Consider the following 24,526-nt stretch of genomic DNA (forward strand, 5'->3'; position numbering starts at 1 on the left):
CAGTTCTAACCACTCTGTTGTTCATTCTCCACTAAAGGATAGCTACTGCACATTAGACATGGCATCAGAAAGACATGCTACACCCATGAGCATAATTCTAGTTTTAGCTACATTAAGTTTTTGCAAGTCTGACTCCAAAAATGATGAAGCAGAAGACGTTAAGAAAGAATAGGGCAGACCAGCGTTTTAAGGAGAGCAAAACACAAAACTGTACTTTCAGCACCCTGAAAGTAACGGATTCTCCAAGATGACTCACACAGAATGGGTAGGGTCAACAGCTTCTCTATCAAGACCCACTGAAAACTCTCTGACAGGAGCACAGCACCATTGAACACATCTGCCAGTTTTCATGTGATCCATCCATATCAAAGCACCTGATATATTAGGTATTAGCAGAGCACCCATTACCTGAAGAATGACAACTAACCACATCCAAGCAAAGCAACACAAAATGTCCTTTCATTTTTTCCCTAGCAGTATGGACCTTGCAACCAGCTCTTAACGAGGCCAAATATTTGCTTATTCTCTGCTGAAAGCATGTACGTGTCAGTCTGCAGAGAAGAGCTGATGGATGGACTCTTCACTTAGTCTTCTGCCTGCTACTTTCTCCCTGCGACATCTTTCAGCTGCTTTTCTCCACTCAACATGGTGAACACACACATGACAACATAATGGGGGGGGGGGGTCCCACCAGGGGGAAGAGTTAAACACTTGCTGTTTTTCTTCTACAGATCCCTTCTTTGCATATGTGGCTTTGACGTTCTGCCACTGCAGCTTGGGTCTCAAAGAGAAAACACAAATTCTCTCCCCAACCGGGGGAAAAGATGTATGCATGCATGTGTACACATAAGAGAGCTATATAGATTTAGATAGATAAGATAGAATTTATGTGTGTGTGGATGAGAGAGAGACTAGAACTTCTAAGCATGCTTCAATAATACATCCTTGTGGCCAGCTATGACAGACTAACATGGATGGTGAACCAACAAAATTTCACTGTCTCAATTCTCACGTTTCTACTCTAATGTGGGCTGGAAGTTTATACATACAGCTGTTCCTCTTTGACCTGGATTTAAACTGAACTTTCACTGGACCTTAACCTGACAGTCAATACTGCAGTCAGCACATTGTCATTTAAAGCATCAAAAGGCAAGAAACATGTCAACAGTTACAGGCATCTGCAGCCACCTGAAGTTATGTTGCTGCTTGCAACACTCCAAGCTGCTGAAGTACGAAAGCACCAAACACCAAAACTGACACTTGGCTTCAGTGTATGCCAGTAAGCACCTGGAAGTGTCTGTATGCTGTCCGCATGTGTGGCCAGGTTCTGTTGCAATCTCTGCAGCTGTTGAAATTGCAAGGTTGGATTCCTAAGGACCATGCAAGTCCTTGCACCCCAGTCAGTGGCGTAGTGTGGGTTGTCAGCACCCGGGGCAAGGCAAGTAATTTGCGCCCCCTAACCCGTGGATTTGTGCCCCCTAACCCGTGGATTTGCGCCCCCTAACCCGTGGATTTGCCCTAACCCCAGATGTTGCGCCCGGTGCGGCCGGCCCCCCCTGCACCCCCCCACGCTACGCCACTGACCCCAGTGGCCACAAATGGATTAAACAGGCTTAAGTAGAAGAGCAGTTCTACAAGGTCAAAGCACGGTGCCAGCCAGACTGAAATAATTCACCTATGTCGGGCATAGACAGACTTGGCCCTCCAGATGTTTTGGGACTACAACTCCCATGATCCCAAGCTAACAGTGGTCAGGGATGATGGGAATTGTAGTCCCAAAACATCTGGAGGGCCGAGTTTGCCTATGTGGTGTTCTACACAGCAGTCTTCACTTTTAAAACTGAGCTTGTGTACTGCCACTGCTTGTGTAACATTAGGTGCTGGTCTGGCTTTCTAGCACGATACGCATAGCACCTAGGGTCCAGATTCAGCACCAACACTGCAGCACTTTTGGGTCTTTCTCATCTCCTGGTAAGTCAAGCACATATGATGACATCAGTTTCAATGAATACAGAGTAAAGGTTAAGGGGCACAGATTCACGGGGTACAACATCTGGCGGAGGCCCACACTTCATACTTTGTGCCAGGGACCTTGCTGCCACCACAGGAAAGGGCCAAAGTTTGGTGGCAGAGCACACATGCTCTGCATGTGAAAGGACCCGGGCTCAACCTCTGGTGTCCCCAGGCAGGACTGAGAAGGCCTCATCTCTGAAGCCCGGAAGAACTGCTTCCAGTCAATGGAGACCAGGAGTGGGGAACCTGTGTTGCTCCAGAGGTTGTTGGAAGTCCAACTCCCATTATCCTTCACCACTGGCCACGCTGGCAATGGTTGATGGGACCTGGAGTCCAACCGCATCTGGAGGTCGACAAGCAAGTCATCCATTGTGTAGACCAGGGGTTGTCAATCTGGTCTCTACCGCCCACTAGTGGGCGTTTCAGGATTCTAGGTGGGCGGTAGGGGGTTCTACGACACAAGCTGAATCCTCCTTCCATCGAGCACTGGGGGGCGGTAAGGAAATTTTACCATCAAGAAAGATGCATTAGTGGGTGGTAGGTATAGAAAGGTTGACTGCCCCTGGTGTAGACAGACTGATGGAGCAAGGGTCTGGCAGACAGCTTCCTTTGTTCCAAGAAGACAAACGGTGGGTTCTCTTCTGGATAGGGATTCATTCATGTGAAGCAGCTCCTGTGTGGTTTATACTGGTTCCAACCATGCCAACAACGTCATCCCAAAACAAAGGCTTTTGCTGGCATGGTGGAAACCAGCCCAATCCCTGCTGGACATGCTTCACACAACTGCCTTCCTAAGCAGACAGAAATACATAGTATTTGCTTTCTCAATGACAATCATGTACGATGTGTGAAGCAGCCCTCTGGTGGGCAGATGAAGTGCAAATGGAAGAATTATAAGTGTTGTGTACCTGGTGATAAAAATACTGAATGTAAGCTGACTGGCAAACAAGGCGTCCTTCTCCCATTTATTTGTGTTCAATGTCCACAGATGCAGAGTTTGGCCACCTATCGGGACGGCAGCAATTTTGGCACATCAGGCCTGCCGAACCTGCTACCCTCCGAGATGAATGTAGCCCACCAGGTGCTTAATAGGGCCACCCCCACCCCCGTTTCTGCAGTCTCAGGCAGGCTGTAAGAATTGGATATTTACCATGCTTTTGACTAGGTGAATCCCAAGGCTGGTGCTACATTTTGTTCATCTAAAGCAGGGCTAGCCAAAATGGTGGCTCCTAAACGTTCTTGGATGCTCTCACCACACCTGATCAGTGGCCAGGCTGGCAGGGGAATTGTAGTCCAACAATATCGGGAGGATATAATGTTGGAGCCCTTAGAGATTTTTGGATACCAGTGGCCCCCACACCCGCTTTCTAGTGAAGAGGGAAACAATGGAGCAAAATACGGCAGTGCTGACTTTGCACCTTCCCTCCAGAAATCCTTTGTTTTATTTTGCAGTGGCCAGCCACGTGACAGAGGGAAATAAAACAGAAGCAAACTGCTTCCCAGAAATTTCAAGTACACAATATCAACATTATATAATGCACAATAAAATACTTCATACCTGGAGTTGAAAAAACGAAAAGTGTTAACAGCTGACCTGGCACAGCCCCACATGCTCTCTCTGGAAATTGAACACAGACAATTAGCAATTTTAAGATACCCCAAAGAACGTCAGAGGGGGGTAGACAACAGGGAGGGGGACGTACAGGGGGGAAAAAACCACAGCCCCAATAACAAGCACAGACAGCCTACACCTAAGATTTTGTATTCTTCCAGCTGAAATTCACCTGGAGCAGCATTGAAACAGTGATGGATTTAATCTTACAGGGACAGAGTCCATCACTGGGTAATTTAAAGTGTTTTTAAAAAACGATAGCTATGACTTCTTTTTCAATGGAAACATCTGACATTTATTTCAACTACATTTGCTGTTAGGATTTAGGGCTGTCGTCAGCTAAGTCCTACTTAGAGTAGACCCACTCCATTTAATCTGCTAGGAGCAGGAGTACACTTCGAACCAGATAACCAAAATTAGGAATATAAGGGCACACTTCCTGCAAGGTCAGGATAAGTCCCACCTTTTTCTCTTAGTGCTCCACTGGATGAAAAACAGGAACCATGCCAGCTTCCCATTCTGGGTTGTGGCCAGGATCCTACTCTGCATGCTTGCCAAAGAGGGATTCTGGGGAGGCCCTGTGACCTAGTTTAAAAAATTTATTTCTCAGGTTGGCAGAGTTTATGCAGAAATTCACAAATTCAGAATTTCAGCAGCTCTGAGGGAAAAGGCAGAAATAATGAAGCATAATGACAGGCACTTTATGAATAATAATAAAATGATATCGGCACTGAAGTGAAATACCGGACCATGTTTGCTTTTTGACACATGAAAATGCTAGGAGTAAAGCATTTTAGTTTAGAATTTAAACGTAGCGATTTCACAGAAAACAGTAGTCTAAGGTGTACAAATTTCAACAATAAGTATTTCAGAACCAGGCTCCTGCATTAACTAAGATGTATGAGATGTCCCTTCCAATTCTATGATTCTATGGTATCTATGATTCTGGAAGAATTTTGATCATCTGCATTCTTGGCTAGGAAATGGGATTCATTCAGTGGCAAAAACAAACATTTATACCATTTAAAACAGTAGCAGCAGCAGCAGCAGCAACAACAACAACAACAACTTGCAACTGGTCTGCAAAACCTTGTGCCTATCTGCTTGGAATATTCCATGATATTTTTCTGAAGGAGGCATGCATTAAACCACTGGAAACTACATGGGAGATTTTGAAGATATTATAGAAATAGGGCAGCACGGGGGTAGGCTTGCCATACGTCAGGGAAATGTCCTGGTTTTTGGGTGTAAAAATGGCGTCAGGGAAAACCCGAATGTATGGCAATGCAATGAAAAAAGCAGCGGAAACAGCGTAATTTTACATTTTGAAATATGGCAACCCTACATGGAGGCTATTACGCTGCATGAATTCTAATGTACTGAACAATGAAAAACACAAAAGGTGCTATGGTTTAAGAACTGCAACCTGATGAAAATTTGCTTGGGAGTATGTCCCAAGTATGGGCGACATACTTCTAAACTAGTGCTTTCCAAATTTCTGAGAGCTTAGGTGCACACATTTTTATTTAAAATTGGAGGCACCAGAGTATATCTCCCCCCCCCCCCAAGTTTAGTTTTAGAAGGTAAAAGAGTAAATAGGCGCACCTTCTGATTTGAAGATGGGAAGCTCACATTAGAGACATGTGAGGCCTGGTTTGGACACATGTCTAAACTTGTACAGTGACGCTCGGGTTGCGAATATGATCCATGCGGGAATCCCGTTTGCAACCTGCAGCGCCGCGTCTGTGCATACGCGGGTTGCGAGTCGCCGCTTCCGCGCATGCGCAATTTAGCGTTTCTGTGCATGTGCAAGCATCAAAACTCGGAAGTAACCCGTTCCGGTACTTCCGGGTTCGGCACGGTACACAACCCGAAATCACACAACCCAAAGCACCTGTAACCCGAGGTATGACTGTACGCTCCCTGCGCCACCCAAAATCCTCTCCAACAGCTGTTAGAAACTGGAAGCTATTATTATTATTATTATTATTATTATTATTATTATTATTATTATTATTATATCTCCTCTGAAATAACTACAGTTTTGTGTGACCGCTGAACACGAAACTGTGGTAATTCTAAATGGCAGTAGGTCAAAACGGAAGTGAACATTTCTGATTTCATCCTCACGGCTGTTCTGAAGGAGGGAAGGGAGGAGCAACAGTAAATCATGGAATAGCATAATGTCCGAATGCAACCACTCATAAAAACAAGCGGCAGGCTTCTCTGATAGCGGGTAATATGTGGCTGCATGAGGGCATGATCCACTCATATCTAATGCACCAGTGCGCCAGAATTAACTAACCCCAAAGGAGGCTGACAGGAAGCTGTGAAACCTAGAGGTATGAATCATATACAGTTGTAATTGGTAGTTTTACCATGAAGACTGGTGTTCTGGACAAAGAGGACCTTCTATTATTTAATGCTTTTCTTGTGGGAAACATTTTCGGTATTATTACATGGCTATGGTCTAGCTAATGTGAGATATATACAGAATGTGGGATGCAAAATAACTTCCCCCATTATTTTCACAGGAAAGGGGCAATGACTAGGGGTAGGACTAGGGATGGGCATTCATTCAAAACAAATGAAAAATCAAACTCAACGGGAAGCCTTCCTTCACTTCAAATGTCATTTGTTACAGAATGAACGCAATCACTTACTAACGGGATACAAATGGGATTTGTTTTCATTGCACTATTAAACACAATTGAATACCTAGGCACAATACAACTGGGGAAATAAAATGGCAGGAGGAGGAGGCCCCTGAAATCAGCTCTGCTGCCACAAATGGCAACGGCAGCAGCAAAAGAAAAGAACGCCTTCCCCGTAAAAGCAAGGGGGAAAGGGTCACGTAATTAATGTAAGCAACAGAAATGGGAAAGAACCATTCAATTTGATGTGATTAAGATCACCCCAACTTCCATCCAAGGTGCTCAAGGTGCCCATGGCAGACACACTCATTATTATTTTTTAATCCTTACAAGGTAATAATAATAATAATAATAATAATAATAATAATAATAATAATAATTTATACCCCGCCCTCCCTGGCCAGAGCCGGGCTCAGGGTGGCTAACACCAGTAAATTTACAATAAAAACATAATAGGGGAAAAAACCCCAATTTAAAAAAGAGGTTAAAATACAATTTAAAATGCAGCCTCATTTTAAAAATAGCCCATAGATCAAAACCACAAGGGGAATGAAACATAAGGGTCAGAGTGAGTCCAAACCAAAGGTCAGGCGGAACAGCTCTGTCTTGCAGGCCCTGCCAAAAGATGTCCAGTCCCGCAGGGCCCTAGTCTCTTGTGACAGAGCTCTCCACCAAGTCGGGGCCAGTACTGAAAAGGCCCTGGCCCTGGTTGAGACCAATCTAACCACCTTGTGACTTGGGACCTCCAAAGTGTTATCATTTGTGGACCTTAAGGTCCTCTGAGGGGCATACACGGAGAGGTGGTCCCATAGGTATGTGGGTCCTAGGCCTCATAGAGCTTTAAAGGTCAAAACCAGCACCTTAAACCTGACCCTGTACTCCACCCTGTACTCATGTAGGTTAGGCTGAGAGGCAGTGACTCGCCCATGGTCACCCAAGTGACCAACATGGCTGACTGGAGTTTTGAACCTGGTCTCCAATGGTCCCAGTCTAATGCTCTAACCACTACAACACCCTGGCTCTAAAATGAATGGGGTTCTAACAAGTGAACAATGAAATGGACGGGGTCCTCAAAAGTTTTAAACATAACTTATAAAAAGTTATTTACAGGCCAACATTTGGGCACAGCCCACCCAAGACAGCTTACATCTCATATAAACCACATTAACATTCAAAAAATAACATTTCAAAAGCAGCATTACATGCAAGTATTTAAAAACATGGGCTGGTTAAAATAAATAAAGGAGCAAAATAGAAATTCGATCCAGTCAATAATAGGCTATTAAAGTAACAGCTTTCAAACAAGTGGGCTTTCAAATCCTTCTTACAATCTGGAGAGTTCATAATCTGGTGGGAACCATAGAAAGGACCCTGTCTCTTGTGCCTGTCAACTGAACTGACCTTACTGGCAAGCTTATAAGCAGTTCCTCTGAGGCAGATTTTAAGGCCTGGGCAGGTTCATATGGGTACAAATAACTCTATCCCAAATAAATAAGAGCTTTAAAGATCAAAACCAGCACTCTTAACTGAGCCCAGAAACATGACTGAGCCCAGTACACAATTGCTCAGTTGATTGATTATTGCTCAATCTTAGTGGTTGTTGGGTGATGAATAGCTCTCTTCTCTTTTTTAAACTGTCATTGCTGAAATCCAAAAGGGGATTTTTGTTTTTAAGTGTCCTGTAGGAAACTCATAGGATGCAGGTCTGGTCCTGAACTACAACTCCCATCACCTCCTAGCTAGAGCTCAGGGATGATGGGAGTTGTGGTCCAACAACATCTGGGGACCCACAGATTGAGAACTGCTGGTAAGCTTTCCTGAACTCTGCTCTGAACTGTTTGGAAGAAGAGTGAGGTATAGATATTTTAAAAAATCAAAAGGCACAGATACATAAAGCCAAAGTAAGCAAACTACAAATGATTTCAAGCAACTGCAAGCACATTTCAGTCCTACTGATTTCAACAAGAGAGTGAAGCATGCGCTTAATTCTCCCACTGAAATTAATACAATGCAAAAGTGGTTCAATTGTATCCATTTCTGTTTACTAAAAGTTGAAAACAACTGTATAAGCTAATATATCTTATATATGGGATGAAAAATGAAAAGACACAAAATATCCAAATAACTAATAATCTAACACTTAAGAGCGCTGCAAACAAGCTCATAATAATCTAGCTGCGAAAAACTGTTCCAGAAATTGAGAAAAGGCTGCCATGTCATTTCACTGGTTATCTCCTGCTTGGACTACTGCAATGCGCTCTACGTGGGGCTACCTTTGAAGGTGACTCGGAAACTACAACTAATCCAGAATGCGGCAGCTAGACTGGTGACTGGGAGTGGCCGCCGAGACCACATAACACCGGTCTTGAAAGACCTACATTGGCTCCCAGTACGTTTCCGAGCACAATTCAAAGTGCTGGTGTTGACCTTTAAAGCCCAAAACGGCCTCGGCCTAGTATACCTGAAGGAGCGTCTCCACCCCCATTGTTCTGCCCGGACGCTGAGGTCCAGCGCCAAGGGCCTTCTGGCGGTTCCTTCGCTGCGAGAAGCCAACTTACAGGGAACCAGGCAGAGGGCCTTCTCGGTAGTGGCACCCGCCCTGTGGAACGCCCTCCCATCAGCTGTCAAAGCGATAAATAACTACCTGACATTCAGAAGACATCTTAAGGCAGCCCTGTTCAGGGAAGTTTTTAATCTGTGATATTTTAGTGTATTTTTGGTTTCTATGGAAGCCGCTCAGAGTGGCTGGGGAAATCCAGCCAGATGGGCGGGGTACAAATAATAAATTATTATTATTATTATTATTATTATTATTATTATTATTATTATTATTATTATTCAAAACTACTGGTGAAATGCTGCCCATTTTGTGTCTTTGTTAGATTTGTTAATTTAACCTAGCATTTGAATTATTGGGGATGGGGAGCCCTTGATTTGCCCCTCCTGACCTCCCCCCATCCAAAGGAAAGCTTTCTAAAAACACTAGCTATTCTTCTAGCCCTATAGGAATTCAAGCAGTGATTTTGCCTTCTCTGTTCCATTCCATTTTCAGTCCCTTAAACACCCAACAAAAGAATCCGTTTTGTTAGAACAGTCCTGCCAGTTTAATTCTTATCTCTTCCTTATCCCTTCAGCTCTCCTTAATAAGTTATAGATCTTTACTGTTGTCCTCTGAACCAACCAGTTTTGGGGATCATACTGATACATAGAGGTTTCCTTTTAACCCAGCAGCATTCTGTGGTGAGAAGATTTATTCTTTTTCCAGTGTGGGGATGGGGTGATCAGAATGATCTGTTAAGTCCATGGTCCAGGATTGAAAAATTGATTTTAAAAATGTGAACTGATGCTCTTCCCACCTATATTTTACTGGAGTTTGGGGCAGCACATCATTCTCAGTTATTAATATTCTGGCTTCTTAGATATACCCCTTTACTGTTTGGGCTTGAGTATTTTTTTTTCTTAACTAGCCTGGAACATGTTAAGAATTTAGAATTGAATATATATTTCTAGGAAGGTTTGCTGCAGGACAGTGAATGGGATAGGGGAATTTTCAGGGAAGAAGTGGGGAGGACAAGAATCTGTACTTAGTTCATTCTGCCTGTCAGGGAACTGCCATCAGGGCCAGAGGGAGAAAGCGGGCTCCGGAGGGGTTCCAGAGAGCGCCCCGGGATGGGGAGAGGCAGCCCATCTTCTGGGGATGAGAATCAGCGTAGCACCAGTGGAGAAGGGGGGCAGATGGGGGAATCGGCGAGGCGGTCCCATGACTCCTTGCCAGGGACCAGCGGGGAGAGCACGGGTCCTCCGCTGCCCACACCCTCCCTGCGCAGAAGGCTTCCGCGCAGGGAGAGTAGGAGGAGACTAGGCGTCAAAGAGCTTCTTTGCTGGAAGAAGTTCAAGAAACGCCCACTGACGGATTCTGCCAGCGATTGAGACAGCCATGGGTGAGTGGCTGTCCGGACAGAAAAGGTTCACTCAGGCAACCCAGCCAGGCGTTGCACCAGTTTATGTATGAGCAACCCCTAGAACCATTACACTGCCCTTGTCTCTCACACACAGAAACACACCAAAAATCCCACCCACAAATCAGGTTTTTGCTGGACCAAAAAAGGTGGTATTTGAGGGGACTGACAAGCAGGCAGGAGAATTCCACCCACAATTCTCTCTTACAAATCTCTAACCCTGAGTGTTATGCAACATTGGATTAAGTACCCGGCATTGTAGGGCATGTCATTTTAGAGGATTTTTTTTTTTTAAAAAAATTATTCAGCAAGGGGTCTTAAAAACATGTTTTTGTGTGTGAGGAATTCAATTCTGCTATTATTTTTGTGCTTGGACGACATTTATCTTGGTAAGAAGCATAGAAGCTGCCTTTAGAAAACAAAAAAATTTTAATTTCACCTTCTGAATATGTCAGGTAATACTAAGTAATATTATTAATAATGGATAATAGAAACTATATAAATATACAACTGCAAGCACTTGGCAATCATTTAAAATGATTTCTATGCAATTTTACACACATTTTACGTACCAAGCAAAATCAAATTATGTCAATTTAACCAAAATATCTTTTGAATTCCCAAGTCATATTACAACCTTTTAGCACCCCTCATTTCTGGATTATTCGGCTGGTATTGATCTTTTACTATTTAGTTTACCTGTAGGTATATAAGTGCATTCAGGGTGAAGTGTTTATTGTTGCCACTCATATTGCTTACATATTTTGGAAGAACACAAATTTGAAATAAATACATACATAAAGCAGGGCAGCTTCATAGGAATTTTCAGTTTCCTAAGAGATGCACAGCAGACAAAGGCTAAAGGCCATTATGAGCAAATACGATTGCATCATTTTTTATTTGAAGAGACTACAGTGGTACCTCGGGTTAAGTACTTAATTCATTTTGGAGGTTCGTTCTTAACCTGAAACTGTTCTTAACCTGAAGCACCACTTTAGCTAATGGGGCCTCCTGCTGCCGCTGCGCCGCCGGAGCAGGATTTCTGTTCTCATCCTGAAGCAAAGTTCATAACCTGAAACACTATTTCTGGGTTAGCGGAGTCTGTAACCTGAAGCGTATGTAACCTGAAGCGTATGTAACCCGAGGTATACTACTGTACAGCAGAATGGTCCTACACAGACATAGGTTGAACTTGCATGTTACATATAGCCAAACCATGGCTTAGCATGAATGTGCTGGCTCCTGAATAGGAGATTGCAGTCACATTGCTACTGCCCAGGCTTTTTTGATCATCACCTGCCTGAAGTCATCGTGAAACCATCACTAAGCAAGTACCATATCTCGAATGGGAATGCTTTCAGTTCTAAGGTTCCTTTTCTAGCAAACAAGCATGCACAGTAATAAAGCAAAACATCCCTCCATTCTTATCTGGAACTTTAATCTGGAAAGGCCACTGAACACCGAAATGTGGGCAAGTTTAAGGGGAGCCTATTTAATGTGGGAGAGGTCAATGCGGTGCAAACAGGAACCAAATGGCAAGAGTACACAGTCTCTGGTGCACTGGGGATATTTAAATCATGTGATACTGTAAACAAGACAAAGTTCTTCACCAACCTCAGATATTGTGACAGAAAGCAACAAGTAACAGATATATCTAACATTCAACACAGTTAGCGTTTCTGAAAGTCACAGTATCACTGCAGGAGCTGGAGGAAGGAGGAAGGCCACCACAATCTACACAAGCTATATGTGGTGTGCGTTATAGCTGTCAAGTGTCCAGGTTACAAAAGCACAAATTACTGACGTCTCCTAATTTTATTAACCTGGTGTCTAACAACAGATCTGGTGGGAGTTTGAAATATATAAATGGTGGCTGTCCTGGTTTTGACTCAAGAGGACAATCGCCCTGGACCAGGAATCCTTGGTGTCTGAACCATCTGGCAACTACAGCTCCAAGATGGATTCATGCCCTAGTCCATCTTGTGTTGTTCTAAAGGCTATCCTGAGCCCCAAGGAGATACCTCTGCCTCCAGATTCCAACGGCTGACCCACAAATTCCTCAGGGACCAAGGAAATCCTGAGGAGAGATCTCCACACCTGGAAACACCATTACCTCAAAAGACCCAGCAGCTGTAAAAGAAGGCACCAGCCCTTTAACTGACCAGGAGACAGCACTTAGGGCACAGAGCCTCTAAACTGCTATAAAATCCGCTTAGCTGTTCCAAGACCTTGCTAGATAACCTGGATGTCCACAAACACCACCTATGGTCCTGAATTCACATTGTCATCTCTCTCCAAGGTGATGTTTTTTTCCTTTGTCTTGCTCTGATTTTCACTCCTACTCACAGCAGAACCAGGAGCTACTGACCTCCCCTAGTCTGGGCCTCAAACAATCCCAGAAGAACATATCCAGAACCACCTGTCACCAGTTTCTGGGATGCATCTGACATGCACATGCAGACATTCAAAAAACATCTCCTGAATCCTATACCAGATCAGCCAGGTTCCCTGTCTAAAGGATAGCATCAAACAATCCCAGCTGACCCTGTTCCCATCTTTGCCACACTGGGTTGTGCAATGGGACACTTAAGTTACCCTGAGCAATATACATTCCTTTTCATGCCACGTAGGAGGCAATCTATGAAGGGGGGGAAATCCTAAGGTCTCCTGCTGCAATCTACTGGCCTATTTGCCACATGGTTAAAAAAACAAAACAAGAAAACCAAGAACAAAACACCAACAACCCACAGTTGCCATGGAAACAGAAGAAGAAGAAGAAGGTGAGAGCCAAACATGAGCCTGGATTGTTGGAGGGGGCATGTAAATTGCATATGTAAGTTCTCAAGGTTTGGAAAGACTTGTGGTTGAGATCTTGGAAAGCCAATTAAGAGGACACAATACTGAGCTAGATGGATTAACGGTGTAATTCAGCAGAAGACATATTCAATATGTTGCATGTCAAAGTTCTCTAGAGCAAGAAGCACTGTGCAACTTCAGCAGTCTCCCCAAAACAAAGGGCCTCAGGCATTCTATACAAACAGGGTTCACAGTCGAGTGCCCAGCTCAATGCAGACCACTGGGAGCTCAATAAGCCCCTCGCCTTTTGCTGCTCTCCTGGAGGTGCAAAAAATTGGAGTGGAGGCGTCAATCCATGCTGGTAGACTGTGTTGGCTTGGTGGCATGGCCTGTATTAGGCAGTGGATTTGGATTCCTCTGAGGAGGTAAAAACAAACCCCATCCTAACAGTATTCTGCCTCCTCCTCCTCCAGCAATCGACTCCTGAATTAAAATACAAAGGCCAAAGGCCTTCCAATAGATCTTGTCTTAAAAAGAGCAGCATAAAGGCTGGTCTTGACCCTCATCTAATTCCAAACCATTATGAGACAAGAGGACCAATGGATACTAATGCTAAAGGAGTCCTTCACCTACCATCTTCAGTAAATCACATCAGAGCTGCTGCTCTCTTTTGTGCTGAGAAAATCTGAATGAAGTAAAGGAGCACTTTCTGCACCAACCTCTGTGCTAGGGAAGAAAGACTTGTTACTTGTTATGGAGCCTCTTCTGCCAGAACGTGGAGGTATGAGTGTACTTCATCCATAGTAGACTGTATGGCACACTTCTCTGTTGATTTACATGCATTTACAGAGAATGTGAAAATAAAGGAGCGTTCCCCCCACTGTTTGTCTGCCAACACATTCATGCTTGCATATACCATGTACCTTTTATGAAGGAAGTGATATTTTAGAATGAGTATTCAGCTGAAAGCTCACACCATTTCCCAGGAAAATTGTCAACCAGATTGAAAAATGTTACTTCTTTGGTCACTTTCCAGCCCGTCTTGGGAAGATGTTAGCTACTTTATTTAGCTTGCCATCACCTGTTCTGAGTTGTGCTTGTGCCCTTAGAGACATGCACGCCACTAAAACTGACTGCTTATGACTGTACATACTGACATCCAATAACATCATCACAGATACACTGCCCAAATGCCACCCTGCTTATTACATCATCCCTGATTGGGTAAGATCACCCACGTGATTAATTCAAGAAGAGGAAAAATTAGCACCCATGGTAAATTCATGCTACTGAAAAGGATTTTTAAAGGGATGTTTGCATATTTTTAAAGTGTATAGCCCAAATCCAGATAAAGTCCACCATGATTAAGTCCCACTGAAATTAATAACAAGTTGGGGTTCATTTATTTCCCATCAATTTTAGTGGAACTACACGGGTGGCGCTATGGGTTAAACCACAGAGCCTAGGGCTTGCCGATCAGAAGGTCGGCGGTTCGAATCCCCGCGATGGGGTGAGCTCCCATTGTTCGGTCCCTGCTCCTGCCAACCTAGCAGTTTGAAAGCACATCAAAATGCAAGTAGATAAATAGGTACCGCTCTGGCGGGAAGGTAAACGGCGTTTCCGTGTGCTGCTCTGGTTCGCCAGAAGCGGCTTAGTCATGCTGGCCACATGACCCGGAAGCTGTACGCCGGCTCCCTCGGCCAATAAAGCGAGATGAGCGCCGCAACCCCAGAGTCGGCCACGACTGGACCTAATGGTTAGGGGTCCCTTTACCTTTACCTTTAGGGTAACTAAGGTTGCAATACATGCACTCTTACCTGGAATTAAGTGCCATTGAGCTTAAAGGGTCTCATGTCTGAATGCACATGTTTAGGACTGCCCTGAGAATTTCTTTGGATCTGAGCCTAAGTTTTTTTACTACTGCATTTCCTTGAGATATCTATTGGCAAATATTCAGTGGAGCCCTATTTAGGTTACGTTTCAATCAAAGTATTGTAAATAAGAGCAAGGGTAGGAGCCTAACAGCAAGAAGACACAGCATTTTGAAATTCAGTGTCAGTAAGGTAAAAGAAAAACAATTTCTTTCATGAATCACGATAATAATGCCAGTTTACTGGAGGACTGGACTGAAATAGGCACAACTAAGAAGCGGGTGGTGCTGTGGCCTAAACCACAGAGCCTTGGGCTTGCCGATCAGAAGGTCGGCGATTCGAATCCCCGTGATGGGGTGAGCTCCCGTTACTCTGTTCCAGCTCCTGCCAACCTAGCAGCTCAAAAGCACTCCCAAAAATGCAAGTAGATAAATAGGTATCACTCCAGCGGAAAGGTAAACGGTGTTTCCGTGCGCTGCTCTGGTTTTGCCAGAAGTGTCTTAGTCTTGCTGGCCACATGACCCGGAAAAACTGTCTGCAGACAAACGCCGGCACCCTCGGCCAGTAAAGCGAGATGAGCGCTGCAACCCCAGAGTCATCCACGATAGGACCTAACGGTCCTATGGAAGCCAGCCAGTGTGGCACCCACAATGCTTCATGTGGCATATGATTGCTGGTTCTGACAAGAGTCGGATCCCTGAAAAAATAATTCTAAAAGGTCCTCCCAGAATTCTCTGTGATGACCTGGGATTCTGCACCCATGTGCTAGGAATCACACCTCATCGCTGGCCTGCTTTAAAATGCAAGTTCATCGGAAGCCACTGGGATCTCCCTTCTTTTCTTGGGTGGTGTGTGTCTGTGTGTGTCTCCAGCCTCCTAGCAGGTCACATAAAAGGGAGAACAAAATACCGATGGGCTACTGGACTCTTTCTGCTTATAGATCAATGGTTGTAGAATTGTTTTTTGTCCTCTTTGGCTTGCTCTGCCCCTGACCTTTTGTGAGTCTCTCCCTCTCTGTCACTCCCTCTCTCCCACTTGTTTTCCTCTCGCTTTCCTTCAGTGCCCCAAGATACCCATGTCTTGCCTTGTTCCCTAATCCACAGGCTCAGTTCTCATGGGGACAACCTTGCCTGAGGCAGGAAAAAGACTTTCTATTAGCCCTGGATTATTATGACTGCTTGTCAGTGGCATGCGCTCCCTTCTTTTGCTCACTGATGAATATTTGCTACAATCAGCATTTTTAATGCTTCTCATCGCTGCGCCGCATTAAGAGAAAAAGCAAAAACTCAGCCAGAGCGGGTCAGCTATAGTTCAGCAGCTTCAGAAACAAGAATATATTGCATTTGCATACTTATGCTAAAACTCTGTGCTAGATTTGCGTACTTGGAAAAGTTACTCAATAGATTCCAGTATTAAAAGTCTGGGGGAGCTAAGGGGGAAAGCTGCAGTAGAACACTTTTAGCATCTCGGTTTCATTTTGCCTCTCACTTATTTTCTATGTTTCTCCCGAAGTGCTCCACTTTGTAAACACACATGTGGCCTTTTTAGGTGATTGACCTAGATTCTCTCCAGATCACACAGAGTTCAACACTTCTTTTTTAACTTGCTTTAGGCTCCGCCCACCCCAAATGGACTTCTCTTCACTCACTGAGGTGACTACAGTACAAAAACACTCCAAGATCAGTGTTTGAAAACTTACTTTGTGTGAAGAAGAAACATAACATGGGGAGGGGAATGCTAATTATTGCACTGAAAATAATGTCACAACCTATTATATTGCATTGGCATCACAAGCAATGCCACTTAATTTCTGTAAAATAAATACAGAATTGGGGAATATTTTAATTCCCTCCCTTCATGCGTTAAGATTTTGCAGGTTGCATTAATCTAGTGTTTTAGTTTGACAGCGGAAACACATCGCCTCTTCTGCAGCATGAAGAATGTTTTTCTTTCCTTCTAAACCCTCTGCACCTGTTCCAACTTTATCATTCTGTTATTCCGTAACCTATAGGCCAGTTTTCACTTTCACAGTTTTCACAGTTTTTCACCTTTCTCCCCTCCTTGTGGTGAAAAAGCTCAACCGTGCATCAAAGGTGACTGGTGATACAGGCCATCCCCCAGGGTTGTACGCACAAAGTCCCGCTTTTTTATTTAATTTGTTATTTCCACATAAATATCACTTTTGACCATTTAATCTCAAAAGCAGCAACACAATGAAACGAAAAAGGTAAACTAAAATGTAAACACACATCTTTTTTTAAAAAATAGAATAGAATAGAAAAGCATCTACAGTAAAAGATAGCGAATCCGTATGAGCAAAAACTCTAGAGGCAGGGCAGAATATTGTAATTACCCTTCTAAAAGGGCCAGAACATAGGTGTGGTAGCTTTCCCCTTAAGGGGGAATTGCAGAAGCCACCACTGAAAAGGTAGTGTTATTGGGTAGATGACCATTTTGGCTCCTAAGCGGTGGTGGTAATACAGATCACTTTCATTTTTTAATTTTTTTTTTACAAAAAGCTTTACAACTTAACAAGGAGAAAAGAAGAAGAAACGGAAAATCGGATTCTAATTGAAAGTGAGCTTGTCCACACATTCCCATACAGCAGAAAAGGTAAACGCTAGTAGAACTGGCCCGGTACCTAGACTGATTCAAATGTAGGGTATCTAGAGAATGTCACATGACCAGGTGTTTCCATTAGGAACATCCGCCTTGGCGTCCACCCTGAAAACTCAATACTTACTCTTGAACAGCTCTGGCTATAGAGAGAGCTGTGGATCCAGTTTCATTAACACTATCCAAGGTCACATTTGGCAGGTCGTCGTCATCACTGTCACTTTTAATTTGTCTGGGAGATAGGCCACGTGGGTCCATTTGTGCTGGGAAATAAAAGATACACAATGGATTAAAGTCAGTTTAGGGAACACCTCCAGCTAATTCTACTATATGCAATCATTGTACTCATTTCCCTTTACAGTGGTACCTTGGTTTAAGAACAGCTCAGTTTATGAACAACTTGGATGAAGAACGCTGCAAACCCAGAAGTAGGTGCTTTGGTTTGTGAACTGTGCCTTGGAATAAGAACCATGTTGAGTGTGTTCCATTTGTAAATTGAGTCCCCTGCTGCCATGGAAAAATGCGCCTTGGTTTAAGAACGCTTTGGTTTAAGAACGGACTTCCAGAATGGATTAAGTTAGTAAACCAAGGTACCACTGTACTTAAATATTCCTACCCCACCTTTTAGGCTCGTGGGTCTCCCAAGCTGGCTCGCAGATATCTATAATCAATCAATTAAGCAAACAAAAAGCAACTAAACACTCTAACTTCCTGATGAGAACAAATGCAAAACATGTGGTGGGCATGCAAAATAGTTAAAGAGTACTGGGAAATTATATATAATGAGATTTAAAAAATGTTTAAAAAACATTTCCCCGCAAACTAGAGGCATTCCTTCTGGGAATGGTGCAGACAGAAGTACCCAGGAGTCAGAATTCTTTTTTTAAAAAATGTATGCCACCACAGCAGCTCAGATCTTGCTAGCCCCAAAATGGTGGGTAAGGAGGATTGGCAATTAAAAAATGATAGAATATGCAGAGTTAGCAGGTCTAACAAGCAAAATAAGAGAGCAAAAGATCAAGTATATAATGAGGAGTGGAAAACAAGTGAAAATGCTAGCAGCATTAAGATAAATTCAACAGTATGATATATAATAAAGGAAGAATAAGGGGAGAAAGTGGACTTAAATGGATATATAAGAATATGCAAGAATTGTGGGAAAGATCAAAGAAACCAGGGAAGGGGAAGAAGGGAAGTCGTTGATTTTTTTTATTATTATAAAGAAAGATATTAACAGTGGAAATTTATTATAAAGAAAGATATTAACGGTGGAAATTTGAATGCGAATGTGATTTTGGAAATAATGAAATAATGAAAATTAAAAATTAAAATTAAAAACAAAACAGAAATGCAAAATAATGTTGTGGCATCTCTAGCTAGCCTCCGAGCTCATTCTGCAATAGACACGAACTATCCTCATGTTCCCATATGCTGATACAGTGCGGCCTCGCAAGACGAAAAGAATCCGTTCCGCGATTCTCTTCGTCTAGCGGTTTTTTCGTCTTGCGAAGCAAGCCCATCGACAGCTTAGCGGATTAGCGCTATTAGCGGTCTGCAAGGTTGATGTAAAATCGTAGGAATCTTAAGTGGGCCCTGGCAGACACAGAGGGTAAATTTTAGCCTATTTTTATAATTTTATTGTTTATCTTTTTAATAATGTTTTATGGTATTTTTTGTAAAGGCATGGACCTCACAAATTTAATAAACTTGGCTATTAGCGGTCTAGCGGCTTTAAGCGATCAGCTGTTAAGCGGCTTAGCAGCTTAGGAAAGGGGGGGGGGAGCGAAAAAAGCCCGCAGGAACTCGCAAGATTTTTTCGTCTTGCGAAGCAACCCCATAGAGAAATTCGTTTAGCGAAGCGCCTCCAAAACGGAAAACCCTTTCGTCTAGCGGGTTTTCCGTCTTGCGAGGCATTCGTCTTGCGGGGCACCACTGTATATGGAGACAAGTCCGTGTTGCATAGATAGCTGGTAATGTCACTCCACTGATCTAAGAACTAGGGTTAGGGGGTGGGGTTAAAGAAGCAGGCCTGCAATTTAACGCTAAAGGTATTTTCTCAGAAGCAGGTCCCACTTTGCTCAATGAGCTGATTCCTATTAAGGCGAAAATGGACCAAGCAACCCTATGTCTCCTCTTCGCTCTCCCAAACACCCAGTAAACAAAGATCTAAGACGTGATGCCATCGCATTGCCATGTTCCACCTCCACACTTCATTGCCGCTGTGGGGGCAGAGGAACTGAAAGCACGATGACCTCATGCCAGGTCTTTTAATTTAGGAGGCATTAATGGGGGAGAAAGCAGGGAGGTGAGCTGAGGCGGCTGCTTCTGGCAGCGGCCCCCACACTTTATGTGAACATCTCCCTTCAGCGCAAGTATTCTTAGAACTGCAGACAGCAATTACATCTATAGCAATTATCTGTGCTGGTACTACAGAAAACAGCCACCCCTAGGTAACCTGGGCGGTAAGAGTCGTGAGGCTCCTCACAACAGCAATCTCACGTGACAGGCAAAATACAACACACAGCGCAAATGTGCAGCACCGAAAACAACACCCCACCTTTTAGAAGCCACAAATCACACCTGGAAAGAATGCTACCTTTTTGTGCACATAACTCCTTTCAGATTTAGGTAGCTTGACAATATGGACGATGAAAGCTTAACAAATGACGCAGCATTTAGCTCTGAAGTAATAAGGTTTAAAGGGACACGGGTGGTGCTGTGGGTTAAACCACAGAGCCTAGGACTTGCCGATCAGAAGGTCGGCAGTTCAAATCCCCGCGACGGGGTGAGCTCCCATTGCTCGGTCCCTGCTCCTGCCAACCTAGCAGTTCAAAAGCATGCCAAAGTACAAGTAGATAAATAGGTACCGCTCCAGCAGAAAGGTAAACGGCATCTCCGTGTGCTGCTCTGGTTCGCCAGAGGCGGCTTAATCATGCTGGCCACATGACCCGGAAGCTCCCTCGGCCAATAAAGCAAGATGAGTGCCGCAACCCCAGTCAGTCACGACTGGACCTAATGGTCAGGGGTCCCTTTACCTTTAATAAGGTTTAAGCAGGACTTAAATACAAGTCAGGTCAGAAAGAAATGTTAGCAAAGTGCAGAAAACACAGGAATTTCACGACAGATGTGTGTGTGTGTGTGTGTGTGTGTGTGTGTGTGTCTGTTTGTGTGTGTGTGTGCACTGTCTTGTTCAGGATTTTATCAGCAGGAAGCCATAGCAGAGTCTACCCACTGAATGCCATTTTAGAAGCACAGGATTAATTATGGGACTTCCTCTCCTGGACCACGGAGGACCTTAAGGTCCATAAATAACAACACTTTGGAGGTCCCAAGTCTCAAGGAGGTTAGATTGGTTTTTATTGTAATTTTATACTTCAGAGTTAAAATCCCTCTTGAGAGAGCTTAACTCTAAAGCAGGCATCCCCAAACTTGGCCCTCCAGATGTTTTGGGACTACAACTTCCATCATTCCTAGCTAACAGGACCAGTGGTCAGGGATGATGGGGACTGTAGTCCCCAAACAGCTGTAGGGCCGAGTTCGGGGATGCCTGCTCTAAAGGGTGGCCTAAAAGATTTTTAAATGAATAAATTCCTGCACTGAAGGAGGCTGGACTAGATGGTCCTTATGGTTCCTTCCAACTCTCCAATTCTATGAAATAAAACAAATTCTTTGCCATCGTTTCATGGTGAAAAGTTATTCCAAGTTGCCACAATCACATAGTATTTTTAAAATCCACTATATTATTTTTTTAAAAAATTTTAATTTCCTATCAATCTCCAAGATATGGTAAAGCTGAGGTCTTCTTATGTGGGATATATATTGAAAAATTCTTCTACCTTACAAAAATACATGCAGATGGCTTTGCACAAATTTATTTTAAATGAACGGGAGACTCGGGCCTGAGATTTAACCTGATATAAGCCTTCCTGAAAGATAAGCTTATTCATCTGAAGTACAAAGGAACAAGTCCCAATCTCTATTTACTGTAGATAAACAGAAAATACAAGAGGAGGAGAACCTAAACTGGAAAAGACCCAATAGGAATCACAAAGATTTGATGACAGAGGCTTACATGGGGGGGGGGGGGTGAGGTCAAATGCCTATCTCAAGAGGACTGAGCTCACCATAATCATCATTAGAATTATATTCGCAAAGGCACTCTATATTATCAAATCCTGTTGTGGCTTTATGAGGGCCCTTGAAATGTTTGCTCTTCTCCTAAAAGCTCAATCCACAGAATTCTGTAATCAGGCAGTATCAAATGGCATAGTGGCTTTGCCCTCCGTAGCAGCGAACAGCTGGGATATTCAAGCAAGGAATAGGCAAATGCAATTTCTTAAGAGATACTTTAGAATTTTAAGGCAATCTTTTTCTCTCTTTTTTGGTCAATAATGCCAATTGCCTAACTAACCTCTACAACAAATCATGGGTTGTTGTTGCTTTGCTGCGAAGTTGTACGCGGGGAGTAGAATCACTTGATTCATAGAACGTAAGAGACCATCAATTCCCAATTCCCCGTTAGCAAACTAAAGGGGGAAAACATCCTTCAGTATTAAAGCCTATTTGCAAATGATACTTCATCAACTTCATCACTTAGCTGTGGCTTTAAAATGGCAGCTATATTATCTTGCCCTTTCTGAATTATGCAACTAATTATGCAGTAAGTTTGCTAATGCGGCAAGACGATCATTTCTTGGACATGGAGGCTGAATATTAACATAGTTCCATGTGCTGGGAACCGCTGGTGGGCTGGGGGAGTGGGACTTCTAACAGAACTGTTGGCATGCTGAGATGCTGAGGAGGGCCTTAATGTTGAAAAAGCAGGGCACACCAAACCTGCAACACTTGAGAGGTCCTCCAGCTGAATGCAGCCCACAAAATGCCCGGTTTTGCTGCCCAGGTAGGAATCCTAAAGAAGCGTTGCCAAACACCTGGCAGGCCTGTCCAATATGTCGCTGACTTCAGTTGAGAGCCAGTGTGGTGTAGTGGTTAAGAGCGGTAGTCTCGTAATCTGGTGAACCGGGTTCGCTTCCCCGCTCCTCCACATGCAGCTGCTGGGTGACCTTGGGCTAGTCACACATCTCTGAAGTCTCTCAGCCCCACTCACCTCACAGAGTGTTTGTTGTGGGAAAGGAAGGGAAAGGAGAATGTTAGCCGCTTTGAGACTCCTTAGGGTAGTGATAAAGCGGGATATCAAATCCAAACTACTACTACTACTACTACTACTACTACTACTACTACTACTACTCTTCTCCTTCTTCTTCTTCTTCGACATGCAGAGGTTGTGCAGGCCTTCGTACACACAGTGGTACCTCAGGTTACAGACGCTTCAGGTTACAGACTCTGCTAGCCCAGAAATAGTACCTCGGGTTAAGAACTTTGCTTTAGAATGAGAACAGAAATTGTGCTCCGGTGGCGTGGCAGCAGCAGAAGGCCCCATTAGCTAAAGTGGTGCTTCAGATTAAGAACAGTTTCAGATTAAGAACGGACCTCCGGAACAAATTAAGTACTTAACCCGAGGTACAACTGTATTGGGCCTCACCTACACTCCAGCACAAGGAAGATTACAGAGAAATCACAAGGTGCCCACGCACATTAAAGGTAAAGGGACCCCTGACCATGAAGTCCAGTCGTGGCCGACTCTGGGGTTGCGGCGCTCATCTCGCTTTATTGGCCGAGGGAGCTGGCGTACAGCTTCCGGGTCATGTGGCCAGCATGACTAAGCCGCTTCTGGTGAACCAGAGCAGCGCTCGGAAACACCATTTAGCTTCCCACCGGAGCGGTACCTATTTATCTACTTGCACTTTTGACGTGCTTTTGAACTGCTAGGTTGGCAGGAGCATTAGTGACAGGTAAATGTGTAGTTGTGCTTCAAAGATTTCTTCCAAGAAACCCAAAGAGTTTGCACCTGTCACGGGACTGCCAAGGAACGCCTTTGAGTCCGGGGGGGGGGGGGGAAGGAGAAGAGTCAGAGCGGGAACAGTCAGAAGGAGACAGAGAGGAAGTGATGGAAGGGGAAGAGGTAGAGAGCCAGGAGGCAGGAAGGCTCTCCACTGCTGAAGCAGAGCCCCAGCACCGCATAGGGAGCTCAGGATCAGACAGAAAGCCTATGCCTGTGCCTTTGGCACAGGAAAGGAGAGGGTTAAAGCACAGGGATCAGAGACGTCCCATGAAGCTCCCCTGCCTCTTCTGTTGGAGAAGAAGCAGAAGACCACTCCCTGAATCTGAACCTGACGATTCGGATGCATGATTGTACTGTGCTGCTTGTACATATGTAAAATAAAGAACTGTAATAGGAATGGAATTGCCCCCAAAAGACGTTAAATTGTTTTTGTATGCCACAACTGCAGCGAGAATTTTATTAGCACCAAAATTGGAAATCACAAGAAATACCAACAGTGGAAGACGGGCAGATGAAGATGTTGGACGTTTTGGAGCTGGAAGAATCCGTGATCAGAAAGAGGAGAAATATCAAGAAGATTGAAGGAAATTTAAGGAATACCTAGCTAAATATTATAATATAAGTGGAAATACCTGCAAGTATTAAATTGGTTTAGGATTAAAGTATGTTGAATTATATAATACTATGGATTGAGATTATGATGAAAAGAAAGGTAGTAATTTGAACTAGTTAATTATATTAGAAGGTGAATATTGGAAAATTGCTAAAATGAGACTTAATGAAAATCAGTTAGGAAGGATTCGAGGGAGTCACTTAATAATGGAAATTAATTTGGATTCTGATTGGAAGAAATTTTATATGTTTGTTTTTCTTTTTATATGTTCTGTTTTTTGTGTTGTGTTGTATTTGTTATAAACTTGAAAAATTAATAATTTTTTTTGGAAAAAAGTAAAATAAAGAACTGTAAATATCTCTCTGAGTGAGCAGAAGGTGCTTATTGCGAAGAGCGTACACAAACCATCACAGCACCCCACTGTTGTTTGCGTATATGTTATATAACTGACAGAAAACAGGTAAATGTTTTAAACGTTCAGCTTCTGTTA

General features: G+C 43.7%; 1 protein-coding gene across 6 annotated transcripts in view; it reads right to left on the reverse strand.

Annotated features, from left to right (window-relative positions):
- KLF12 (KLF transcription factor 12) overlaps positions 1-24,526 on the reverse strand; it is a 233,455-nt gene that overhangs the window by 60,774 nt on the left and 148,155 nt on the right. For 3 of the 6 annotated variants that reach the window (XM_083737875.1, XM_083737876.1, XM_083737877.1), the window contains exons 4-5: positions 17,649-17,784; positions 3,572-3,631 (exon numbers count right to left, since the gene is read on the reverse strand). In XM_083737875.1, the coding sequence (XP_083594001.1) occupies positions 3,572-3,631; positions 17,649-17,784 (196 nt within the window). The remainder of the gene's footprint in view (positions 1-3,571; positions 3,632-17,648; positions 17,785-24,526) is intronic. The other 3 variants (XM_083737878.1, XM_083737879.1, XM_083737880.1) reach the window with 1 other exon arrangement.

This window comes from Podarcis gaigeae (genome assembly GCF_964106915.1).
Source record: "Podarcis gaigeae genome assembly, chromosome: 4".
Lineage (NCBI taxonomy): Eukaryota > Metazoa > Chordata > Lepidosauria > Squamata > Lacertidae > Podarcis > Podarcis gaigeae.